Source organism: Hipposideros armiger, unplaced genomic scaffold, assembly GCF_001890085.2.
Source record: "Hipposideros armiger isolate ML-2016 unplaced genomic scaffold, ASM189008v1 scaffold_1147, whole genome shotgun sequence".
In the NCBI taxonomy this organism is placed as follows: domain Eukaryota; kingdom Metazoa; phylum Chordata; class Mammalia; order Chiroptera; family Hipposideridae; genus Hipposideros; species Hipposideros armiger.
The window spans coordinates 500,183-512,555 of NW_017732497.1; the positions used below are offsets into that span (position 1 = coordinate 500,183).

The following is a 12,373-nucleotide window of genomic DNA, read 5'->3' on the forward strand; positions in this document are numbered from 1 at the left end:
TGTGTTGTTATCCTTCATTTGTTACCTTTGGCAATCAAGACACAGCGTGGTCATGCAAGCAGGGCAATTCAAGACAGCATCACTGTTTGGAACAGGCTGTTGTTGATGTGGCCTCTGTCTTCCAAAACCATGGTAGCTAGAACAAAAAAAGAAGGGGTTGGAGGACACATTAAAGCCAGATCTTGATTTCTAATGCCACTCTCCAATGAAAATAACCAGCAATCCTCAGAAAAATGGTTGATTCAGACAACGGGGCATACAAAATGAACCTGGAGCATCTTGTAGTGCCAGAAAGTAAGGAAGTGCTAAAACCAACCAACCAACAGTGCAGTAGGTGTGTCAAAGGGACACAGGAGGCAACTGAAACACTCCCATTGGCCAAAGCTGAAAGAATTAGATCAACAAAATTGAAGTAGTATTAGACTATAACCCAAAGTATAAATAAATGCTTGAGTCCATGCTGATATAAATGACTGAATAAATAAACAAATGGGGGAGAAAAGACAAATCTCCTGTACAGGGCCGGAAAAGTGGCTCGTTGGTTGAGAGTTGGCTTGGGAGCTCGAGCTCTGAGCAGCAAGGTCCCGGTTCAGACCCCACGAGGGCCAGTGACACTGCCCTCTACAACTAAGATGGTGAACAACAGCTCAATCTGGAGCTGGGTTCCCGTGAGTCGCCAGTGACAGTGTAGGTTGCAGCCCCGCTGCAGTGGGCTGCCATGAGCTACTTTGAGTGGCTGGCAGCCAGCGTGACCAGCCAGCGGTGTGAGCTGCCGTGAGCCGCCATCAGCCGCCCTGAGCAGCCGTCCAAAGGCTAGCAACTCATCTGCCTCAGCTGGGAAGAGCGCAATGATAATACCAACATTGGCCAGTGAAGCGACGTCTTCCACAACTAGACTGAAGAACAAAAGGACAGCAACTTGTCTGTTCCCCTTCCCCATTTCCCCAATGCTGTTCCCTCCCCCAATTCCCCCAATAAAATCCTTTAAAAAAAAAAATCTCCCATACAGAAGAATTACAGCTAATTTAAGAAGATGCTCTCTCTTCATAACTCCCCACTCCTTTAGTCTGGGCTGCACATAGTGACTTCCTTGCAAAAAGTACAGTATGGATGGGGGAAAAAGAGTAACTTTACAGTAGAGAAACCTGACAAACACTGCCTGACCAAAGTGATCAAAGTCAACATGAACAGACGTAAGTCACATTGATGGTATATGTGCCCTCGATATTATGTGATGAAAATGGCACTTTACCTCTTTAGTCTTCCGCCCAAAACCTATAATCCCTGTCTAATCATGAGAAAACATCGAATTCCAATTAGAGGAGCCTCCTACAATGTACAGTCATGCACCCCATAACCACGATTCAGTCAATGATGGACCACATATACAATGGTGGTCCCATACGATTATAATGGAGCTGAAAATTCCTATTGCCGAGTAACGTCGTAGCCATGGTTACATCGTAGGGCTCAGGCAATGCATTACTCACGTGTTTGTGGTGATGCTGCTGTAAACATACCTACTGCATTGCTAGTCATATAAAAGTATATTTCAGGGCCGGGTGAGTGGCACGTTGGTTAAGAGTTGGCTTGATGCCAGCTCTGAGCAGCTGGGCCCCAGTTTGGATCCCACATTAGGACCAGTGATGCTGCACTACAGCTAAGATGGTGAACAACAGCTCGACCTGGAGCTGGACTGCCATGAGTCACCGGCGATGGCGTAGGCTGCAGTGGGACTGTCCGGCTGCTGGCGTGAGCTATTGTGAGCTGCCAAGAGCCGCCATGAGCAGCCGTCCAATGGCCAGCAAGCAACTACCTTAGCCGGGAAGAGCACAATGATAATACTAAACATGGGCCAGTGAAGCGACATCCTCCACAACTAGACTGAAGAACAAAAGGACAACAACTTGTCTGTTCCCCTTCCCCAATTCCCTAATGCTGTTCCCCTCCCCCAATTCCTCAATAAAATCTTTAAAAAAAAAAGTATATTACACACAATTATGTACAGTACATAATACCTGATAATTATAATAAATGACTATGTTACTGGGATACATACTTACTATATATACTTTTTATTATTTTAGAGTGTACTCTTTCTACTTATAAAAAGTTTGCTATAAACTTTTGTATCTGCCATGTTATGCCAGCAGAAGCATCATACATCTTGTGTTTACCAAGTCTCTTAATTACATCATTTTTCTCTTGTGCTTGATTAAATCTCATGTTGTTTTATAAGTTTAGTGTAGCCTAAGTTTACAGTGTTGATAAAGTCTACAGTAGTGTACAGTAACGTCTTGGGCCTTCACATCCACTCACCGCTCACTCACTGATTCACCAGAGCAACTTCCAGTCCTACTAAATGCTAAATGCTAAATGCTCTATACAAGTGCACCATTTTTAATCTTTTATAGCATATTCAGTATTTAGTACAGTAACATTCTATACAGGTTTGTAGCCTAGAAGCAATAGCTTTACCATCTAGCCTAGGAGTATAGAAGGCTCTATCATCTAGGTTTGTGATAAGTATCAATCATAGCACTTAAAATGTTCATTCCACACTACGGGTGATTGAAAAATACTCATTAAATGAATGCAGTTGGAGGAAGTGGTGCATGGGTGAAACTGGGAGAGAAAAAAGGACAAAGTGTGAGAGTGGAGGCTAACCCACACAATATCACAATCCCTCTGACTTGAAAAACATAGCTTCCAGGACCCCACCTTAGCTGAATCAAAACCTCCTAGAGTAGGATTCAAGGATTGGCTTTTCCTTCTCCCCAGGTGACCCCGAAGCACAGCCAAGTTAGGGAAGCACTGGATAATAGTGGCAAGTTGCCTAGCTTTTAGTTTTATGACATATCAACCTTTATAAAATCAAATTTGAAAATGAGTACAATGTTTCCTCTTGGGATGATGAAAATAGTTTGCAATTAAATAGAAGCGGTGGTCACCTAACATTGTGAATATACTAAATGCCACTAAATTGTTCACTCTAAAATGGTTAATTTTATGTTATGTGAATTTCACTTCAATTTTTAAAAATCCAATTGTAAACAGTTAAAAAGAACAATTCAGATGCAAAACATAATATTCACTCTTCATCCACATAAACTCTTATTTAATGTCCAACTGTTGGGTCGTCGGGAAAGTCATGACGCATTTTTGCATTGCAAAACATAGAAAAATACGTCATGACTTTCCCAACGACCCAATAGTTTTTTTTAGAGGGGTGGGAGTAGGGGGGTGAGTTTAAATGCATTTTATTTTTAGACAACCTACATGATATATTTTTCTTAAAAACAATGCCTCCACTCCAAATAAATCAAGGTCAAGATAAAAGAAGAGCTCAAGGTAACATCAGTCCCATCTGTCCTAGTCCTGGTGTGTGGATGAAAAGCAGCAGCCAGTTATGATGATGACTGGTGATGGATCCCAATGGCCAACTGTGTTAACATTTTTCCATTTCTAAACCATCCTTAAAGAAAATCATGTTTGGGGTCACGCCATCCTCACGGTAGCCCAGCAGAGCACCATGCCATCTGGATTCATGTTTTCACAAATAAAGAACTGGTAGATTTTGAAATTACCAAGGATGTGCTTGATTTTTTCTACAGTCCCTGTCATAAAAGGTTTTATTCTCTGTTCTTCAAGTTTCCCTTTGACTGATTTCATGTAATCTTTGATGTACTTCTTGTAGACTTCTTTTGTGAAGCCGGCTTCCTGCAAATGATGGTTCATGACAATTTAACACCAGTGACTTTAGTACCTTCGACCCTGGGGCCTTCAGTGAAGGCATTTCCACCCATGAGCGAGTCTTCAATGTCACCCTCTGTCCCACTAACCATCTTCCCCTCCACCTCCAGGCACAGCCCATCTATGATCTCCCGGATCTTACAGATGGAGAACATCTATCTCATCTTGGCTGATGAGGTCCCAGTAGATGATCATGATGGCGGCTGGAAGGAGATAACAGCAGTACTGGCATAGCGGGAGCTCAGAGCCAGCACGATGCAGCTGGAGGGAGCAGCGCTCAGGGGCAGCGGGGAGCAGGCAGAAAAGGAATGTCCAACTAGTTTTAAATTTGTGTTTGTTTGAAAAAATCCAGCTTTGTTTCTTGAATGGAGAGACTGACTACAGCAGTTTGAATTCAACAGTTTTTTAAAAATCAACTGAAATTGGCTAGTTATTTTCAAATTAAACTATTCAGTTTTTTTCAAATTTCTTTGTTTATGTATGTCTGTATGAATATATACGCATATACATACACGCAAAATGTGAATGCACTGAAAATTATCTTTCAATCATTTTCTCTGAAGATTCTAAATATTAAAATTAAATTTAAGTTCTTACCCTCTTCTCTGTGCATCGACCCAGGCCTGATCTCTGTTATCTTTTTCAGGATCATACAGTAATTCATCATTTGTTAGAATCCTGTGTCGTTTCTTCTTTTTTTTCTTGGTCACCTGTGCTAATTTTGAAAATGTTAAGGATATGACTAAGTATCTATCTAAAGTTCACATATCTTTAATACAGAATGAAGAATACCATTTCCTAAGCTACATTTTTATTTATACATTCCTTAAAACTTCTTTAACTATTCCTCAAAGTAAAGCTTTGTCCAATTAAAAAGGCACTAAAACAAAGATGCAGAAGAGGCAAAAACTGTTTCTTCACTGAAAACTAGTGCCTCAAGAGCTTAAATACTGAAAATTCAGAGTCCAAAAAGACCACTCAAAGCAAACCAAGAATAGAAACTACTTTTGATGTCTAAATTTTCCACAAATTCCCATAAATAAATGCTACTGAAATCAGAAGAAAAGTATTTCAAAAATGAATGAAAAAAGAACTATGGTCATCCACATACACTAGACCTTTAAAATGCACTTGAGCAGGTCAATATTTAGGTAATATATCAAAATATAAAATTATTCTTTTACCATATAAATTTGTTATTTGTGTATTTCAGTGTTAACTACTGATATAACTAAATTAGTTTTAGGTCTTGTCATTATGTTCAACTTTGCTCCAATTTTATACAAAATCAATTCCAAAGAATAGAGAGGCTAATGAAAAAAAGCTAGAAGTTAGGGAAAATTCTGCAAGAGGGTAAAAATATAGAAGCTATCTGCAGGTGTGAAAGCAGATATTGCTGCACTAAAAGAGTCTGAAGCAAGAGGGGGGCCAAGAGCCCGGAGGAAGGAGGTACTGAGTCAGGGCATACTCTTCCTCTCCCCAGGTGTGCCTCTCTGCAGCGCCACTGTTGGTCCCATGTCCTCGCATGTGTGTGCATTCCCACCTGTTCTTTTTCTTTTCTTGTGGTAAAACTGGCATACAAGGTTATACTGGGGGTACCAAAAAATGTATACAAGTGGACATTTTGGTCAATATTGCTCAAGCAGTAGTTTGCCATAATCAGAAGTGTCTAGACGCTGATGGTAACCACTTTGAGCATCTCTTGTAATTGCAGAAGTCAAACATGACTTGTATTCATCTTTTGTTATCAGTATATATTGAGTATTACAATTTTAATACAGTTTTTCTTAAAATGTGTATACATTTTTTTGGCACCCTCTGTACATATTTCAGGTGTACAACATTATAATTGATATTTGTATATACATCTATTGTTATTCATCGATCCTGTTATTTTTTTCACATCAACTGCCTGCAATTTCTTAAAGAATCAAACTCAGAGGGAAATCCCAATATTAAATAATTGCTAGATGAGCTTTTCATAAAATATAACTGCTTAACCTGATAAGCATTTTACTTACCTGCTTTGTCTTCGTCCTCAGAATCAGAATCAAAATATATATCATCATAGTATTTTGTCAGAGCTGTCCCAACATTCCCATTTCCTGAGGAAGACCCTGTTCAAACCATAACAGAAGTTTACAGACTTAACCATCCATAACTGACAAGAACAAAACTCCATATATTCTTCCATCACCCTCCAAGTAATATCAACTCCTCCCAATGTCATTCGGATGGAAAAATATTTTCACATCAATGACTTTCTGCATTTGTGTCCTGTGCAATTACAGAGAACTGCCCCTCCTTGATTAAATGTTCCAAATCATGAGATTTTTGTCTCCCTTCCCACAAATCTAATTAAATAAAATAGCCACATTTCCAGGTTGCCAGCATACCTATCTCTGCCTTTCAGCCATGCAGTACACTGTAGAGAACAGGGAACAAGCATCTTGTTTTAAAGGGACTTTAGGAGAAAGAGGATACGAGCCCTGAGAGAGGCAGGAGAATGAGTCAAGGACACACGCTTCCTTTCCTCAGCTGTGCCTAGCGCCATGACATTACCTGTACTTAGGTCATTGTCCCTAATTCTTCCTCTTAATTAACATTCGCTTTTGATTTTATTATTACTACATATGCTTTCATTCTTAACAGTTAATACATAGTATATCAACATGGAAACCAACGCAGAGGAGTCCTACTTTCACAAATCAGTTTTCAGGTTGGGTACCTTTTACATAAAGACCAAGTATCAAAATGAAGTATATTTCATTACTTACTAAAATGAGACAGGAATTTGTGGTGACACAGCATTCAATCTGCCATAGCAGTGCTACAGAATCCTAAAAATACTTCTATAAGCCTGTCTATTTTTTTTAATCCTAGGTAAAAATTACGAAAGAAAATCATGTAAGTAATCTTTCCAACAACACAGGAAACTTCTTCACTAGTCATCAAAGAAAACTATGGTGAGGTTGCCAAACACATGTATTCATTCACTCAATAAATATTTATTGAATTACATGGAAATGTGGTTATATTATATTGTTAGGACAAAAAGCAGGTTATGTAAATATGATCTTATAAATTGGAATAAAAACAATATGATGATGAGAAAAAAAATTTAAAAATAAAAATAATAAATATTTATTGAGCACCTACTGAAGGTGCAGGGAACACAACAGGGCACAAATAATGTTCTTGCCAATATGGAGCTTTAAAAAATATCTATATGAAAATCTAACTAAAAGTTTACCTGTTTCCAGAGAGGATAACTTGTCCTGCATCGTTTTTATGGTGGAATTTAATTCAGCGTCCATTTCTTTTTCAAATTCATCTTCACTAGATGATTCACTTTCTCCAGTAAGACATTCTCTGATGAGTTTTCGCTTCTGGTCGGGAGTTCCATGTAAAAGCACATCCACTTCATCTTCAGAACTAGTATACATTTAAATCATAAAGAATATGAATAGTAAAGAATTAAAATAACTTACAACTCCCATCATCTCACTGCCCAACAATTTTAAGTTTTACAAGGTTGCATGTGACTTATTATAAACATCTTTCTGACTTCTTGAAATATCACACTGCTTTCCAGAAGTATTGCACCAATTGCTAACTCCATCAGCAATGAAAAGTTTACTCCACAAAACTGGGAGTTTTTTAAAACTCTGGACACTTTAATAAAACTTCATATATAACTAATATATCCACATAAAATGTTAACAGGTAGTAACTGAATATTACAGTTTAAAAGACTCAGTGCTAGAGAGAAAGCTAAATTATATTCCAAATTCTCCTGAGCAATTCTGCCAATTTACTTGGCCTTCTGTGCCATCAGTAGTAGTATGACAGAATTAAACCAGGTATCAGCAGGAATATCTGAAATGCTTAAGACATTTCTAATACAATTGACCGTATCTAAATAACGCTCAATTACCCATGGTCAGATGAATAATTACAGACTATTCTTAGTTTTTGTTTCTCTATCTTTCTCTTCTAGAACAATGCTTCTGAGTCTCCAGCAGAAGGTAAATCAGAAAAATGCAATTCATAACACTCAGTTTTGCTAATGACAGAGGCCTTAGCCAGATTCCACTCCCAAGACAACTCTCTGATATTCCTCATCCTAACCAGCATGCTCCCTCTTTCTCCATTACCCCTGTATTCACTTGGGTCTTCTTATATTTACACCATATCCTAAGAATCTCCAGGCCTCCAAACTCTTGTTTCATTCCACCCTTAATTCTGCTGCCAGAATGTTATTCCTAAAGAACTCTCATCACATCACTACCCAACTCCGAAAGAAATCATCCATGGCCAAACCTCTGAGCACAGCATTCAAAAGAGCCTTCTACAATCTGGTTTCAACTGATATTTTCAACCTTGAACGATTTCAGTGGTCTTCAACTTGCAGCAGTTTTGCTCCCCAAGGGACATTTGGCATAGCTAGACACATTTTTGACTGTCACAACTGGGAGGACAGAGGAGGAGCTACTGGCATCTATCTAGTGGGTAGAGGCCAGGGGCACTGCCATCCTACAATGCACAAGACAGCCCCCTACAATATAGAGAATGGTCTGACCCAAGATGTCAATGCTGCTGAGGTTGAGAAACTCTGGTCTAGTCTATATTCCAATGTTTCCAAAGTCTGTGACATAGGAGATTATTTTAAGGAATAGCAGGATAGCCTATTAAATAACACTGAAGCCACTGCTGGTGGGAATATAAAATGGTACAGCCACTATGAAAAACAGCTTGGCAGTTTCTTATAAAATTAAACATGCTCTTACCATGCAACCCAGCAATTAAACTTCTGGGCATTTATCCCAGAGAAATGAAAACTTATATGCACACAAAAAACCTATACATGAATGTTTATAGCAGTTCTTTTCACAGTGGTCAACACTGGAAACAACCATATGTCCTTCACTGAGTGAATGGTTATAAACGTGGACTACTCAGCAATAAAAAAGAAATAAAGTATCGGGCAGCCAGTTAGCTCAGGTGGTTAGAGCACAGTGCTCATAACACCAAGGTTGCTGGTTTGATCCCTACAAGAGCCATGGAGCTGTGCCCTCCATGACTAGATTGAAGACAACTACTTAACTTGGAGCTGATGGGTCCTGGAAAAACACACTGTTCCCCAATAAAATTTTTAAAAAAAGAAGGAATGAAGTATTGAAACCTACAACAAAATTTCCAGAGAATTATGCTGAGTGAAAAAAGGCAATCCCAAAAGGTTACATACTACATGATTCCACTTATATATTTTTTGAAAATGACACAATTATAGAAATAGAGAATAGATTAGTGGCTACTAGAGGTTAAGTAGGGCATGGGGGCAGACAGTGGGGAATAGAAGGAATCCTTGTGCTGATGAAAATATTCTGTATATTTACTGTATTAATATCACTAACCCACCCAGATGTGATATTGTACTAGTTTTGCAATATGTTAACATTGGGGGAAACTGAATAAAGGTGACACAGAATTTCTGAATTATTTCTTACAACTGCATATGAATCTATCTCAAAATAAAAAGTTCAATTTAAAAAAAATTTTTTTGAATGACAAGAGTTATTCTTTTTGCAAATTTTCTTCAATCCTAGTGATTATGTCAAGGGAAGTCTCAGCATTTAGCACTGCTGGGTGAGGCAATCCATTATGGGCCCTGCAAATTCTTGTTCATATGCCAAGAATGCAAGGTTCTCACCACTCTTTACCTAGGCCATTTCTCAGAATTGTGTTTGCAGTTAAAAAAAAAAAAAAAAAAACCTTGAGGGATGAAGTAATGTCCCTTTCCAGGACAAAGAGCAGGCTTATTTACTGCCTGCTATAAAAGAGGTGGATTCTTCAAGCTCAAGTGGTCCTCAGCCACAGTGCCAACTCACTGAATGTGTAGCATCATCTAGGTCTCTCTCCATGTATAACCCCTGTAGAAGTTGGGACGTAACAGTGACCAATAAGAACGTAATGCTCAGGATGCCTGCTGTGCAATGCTCAGGATGCCTGCTGTGCAATGCTCAGGATGCCTGCTGTGCAGTGACTTGTCTGATCTAGGAAGCTCAGATCTTATGCAAGCTTCTATTAAAACAGTAACAGGTATAAAATATTAGCTTATACATGAGGTAAAACCAAATCCTGACAGACTCCTCTCAATCACCTCTCTAAAACCAATCTCCCTTTTTAAAACAAGCAATGGATTCAGAGCCTTGAGCAGGCAATACTGTCTAATAATATTGTTTTGTTTTCATAGTATTTTTAGTTACTTTACCAGTGGCAACTGTCACAGGAATTATAAAGCTTCTTTTAAGAAATTTAACTCCAAAAATGTAAACAGGTTTAAAGAAAAATATTAGGGCCGGCCGAGTGGCTCAGTTCGTTAAGAACTCAAACGGCTGGCAGCCGGTGTGAGCTGCCAAGAGCCGCTGTGAGTTGCCAAGAGCCGCTGTGAGCGGCCGTCCAGTGACCGGTGACCGATCTGCCTCAGCTGGGAAGAGCGCAATGATGATACCAACATGGGCCAGTGAAACGTCCTCCACAACTAGACTGAAGAACAAAAAGGACAGCAACTTGTCTGTTCCCCTTCCCCTGATTCCCCAGCGCTGTTCCCCTCCCCCAATTCCCCAATAAAATCTTTAAAAAAAAAAAAAAAAAAAACTTGCTCAAGAGTGCAAGCTCTGAGCAACAGGGTCACCGGTTCAATTCCCAGCCCAAGCTGAACTGCTGTTGAGCTGCCAACAGGCCTGCTAAAATAAATAAATAAATAAATAGATAGATAGATAGATAGATAGTTTAATATGGAGATAGCAACGGCAGAATAACTCAAGTCGAGGAAATACTGCTATATTCCAATCAAACTGAATTACTAATTGAGGCCTACATTTACTTCCTTTCACAGACCTGACCCATTAACTAAACCTTTTTCACAGGCCATCTTGAAATCCACCCTCATTCCCCACAACAGAAATCTTCACAGCAGTCTGATCTCCCATGCCTATGACCCCCTCCCCAGTATGTGAAGAAACATTGTGACTGAAGGTAGGACAGTTTTACAAAAAGCTCAGTCGGACAGAAGGTTTTAAAGTTTGTAAGTAGGGTCAGCTGACAGCTTTAAAAATGGCTAGATTTGCCAGGAAATCTCTTGCCGACATATCTGCAGGTTTCCCCCCAGGTAGGGTTAATCCCTTCTGGAAATTCCCACAGAACTTCATCTGTGCCTGTCTCAGGTCATCGTTTTGCACAATGCTCTTCCAAGATACTTATTTCCAAGATATATACCTTCCGAGATATACAGAGGGTGCCAAAAAAATGTATACACATTTTAAGAAAGGAAAACTGTATTAAAATTGTAATACTCAATATATGCTGATAAAAATAGATGAATACAAGTCACTTTGACTGCTGCAGTTACAAGGTTACCATCAGCGTCCAGACGCTTCTGATTACCGCACCGCGAACCACTGCTTGAGCAACGTTGACCTAAGTGTCCACTTATACACATTTTTTGGGTGCCATGGGTATATATATCTTATTTCCCCAACTATACAGTAAGACCTGTAGAAGGCAAAAATCTTATGATTGACCTCTGTAGCCCAGAGCAAGCATATCATAGAAGCTCAAAAAAAGTCTGTTAATTATTCCCTTATTTGTTTATCGTATATTAGTCTTCAAGATGGTCACTTCGCATTAAGCCCCACGAGCCTTACACATACTTATGATTTAGTCATTATATTTCCTTTTTTATAGATGAGAAACAGGATAAGTAAATGACTTGCCTTCGGTGACACTGCTAGTAAGCTACAGAGGGAGGACTCGATCTCAATGCTTTTGAAGACTTACGCGTGATTCCAGCACAGCCCCCTTCCCCGCGATGGTGTCGGCCCTGCCTCCCCGGTAGCTGCAAGACCTCACCAGAACTCCCGTCTGCGTCCCACAGGCTACAGCTGGGCGCGACTGGCGCGGGAACCGCTAGGCCGAGGGTCTGCACAGGCCCAGCAGGCGCAGGGAAGGGAGGACGCTAAGGCCCGAAGCCTCGAGGGCCTGGGCGGGGCAGGGGCCCACCTGCTTAAAGCCGGCTCCTCGTCGCTAGGCTCTTCAACAGCGTAGGGGTCATAGTCATCTCCGAGACGGTTCATGGTGGCCTGCACCCTCCGCAACCGTCTACAGGCGTTGGCCGAGTATCTGTTTACTCCGCGGTCCCTTCCCTAAAGCGTTCCGGACTCCACTTCCGGCCGCACTGCCTCACCTTCCTGCGCGCCTGCGCAGATCGTCCCAGTGAGGGCGCGAGGGGGTGAGGGGGCCGGGGGGAAGGGGTGTGCATCTCTGTGTCCCGCCACCGCTCTCCACTGCTTTTGCGTGTGTCGGAACAGCTAGCTTATTTCTGGAAGTAGCAATAGGCACCCTCATAAGTGAGCGTCTCTGAGATAAACACTCCACGTACAGTGTCTCCTGTCGTAACGTGAAGAAGCAGAAAGCTAGATGCTGAGGGACATGCAGCCTAGCCTGTAGGTCCCCAGATACTAGCACCCGACGTCCCTCCAACCTCCTGGTGGCGAGCGGTTCTACCTTCTCACCGCGCGGCTGCCTCTTCACACTATTCACTTCTTAGTCTGACTGC

At 40.6% G+C, this 12,373-nt stretch overlaps 1 protein-coding gene and 1 pseudogene across 2 annotated transcripts in view; both read right to left on the bottom strand.

Annotated features, from left to right (window-relative positions):
- EAPP (E2F associated phosphoprotein) overlaps positions 1-11,996 on the bottom strand; it is an 18,467-nt gene extending 6,471 nt beyond the window's left edge. The window contains exons 1-5 of one of the 2 annotated variants that reach the window (XM_019632492.1): positions 11,818-11,993; positions 7,007-7,188; positions 5,775-5,870; positions 4,351-4,468; positions 26-136 (exon numbers count right to left, since the gene is read on the bottom strand). In XM_019632492.1, coding sequence (XP_019488037.1) covers positions 26-136; positions 4,351-4,468; positions 5,775-5,870; positions 7,007-7,188; positions 11,818-11,891 — 581 coding nt within the window. In that variant the 5' untranslated portion in view covers positions 11,892-11,993. Of the gene's footprint in view, positions 1-25; positions 137-4,350; positions 4,469-5,774; positions 5,871-7,006; positions 7,189-11,817 lie in introns of those variants that run through there. The other variant, XM_019632494.1, reaches the window with a different exon arrangement.
- Positions 3,285-4,314, bottom strand: LOC109376541 (translationally-controlled tumor protein pseudogene; annotated as a pseudogene).
- Positions 11,997-12,373: the final 377 nt, after the last annotated feature.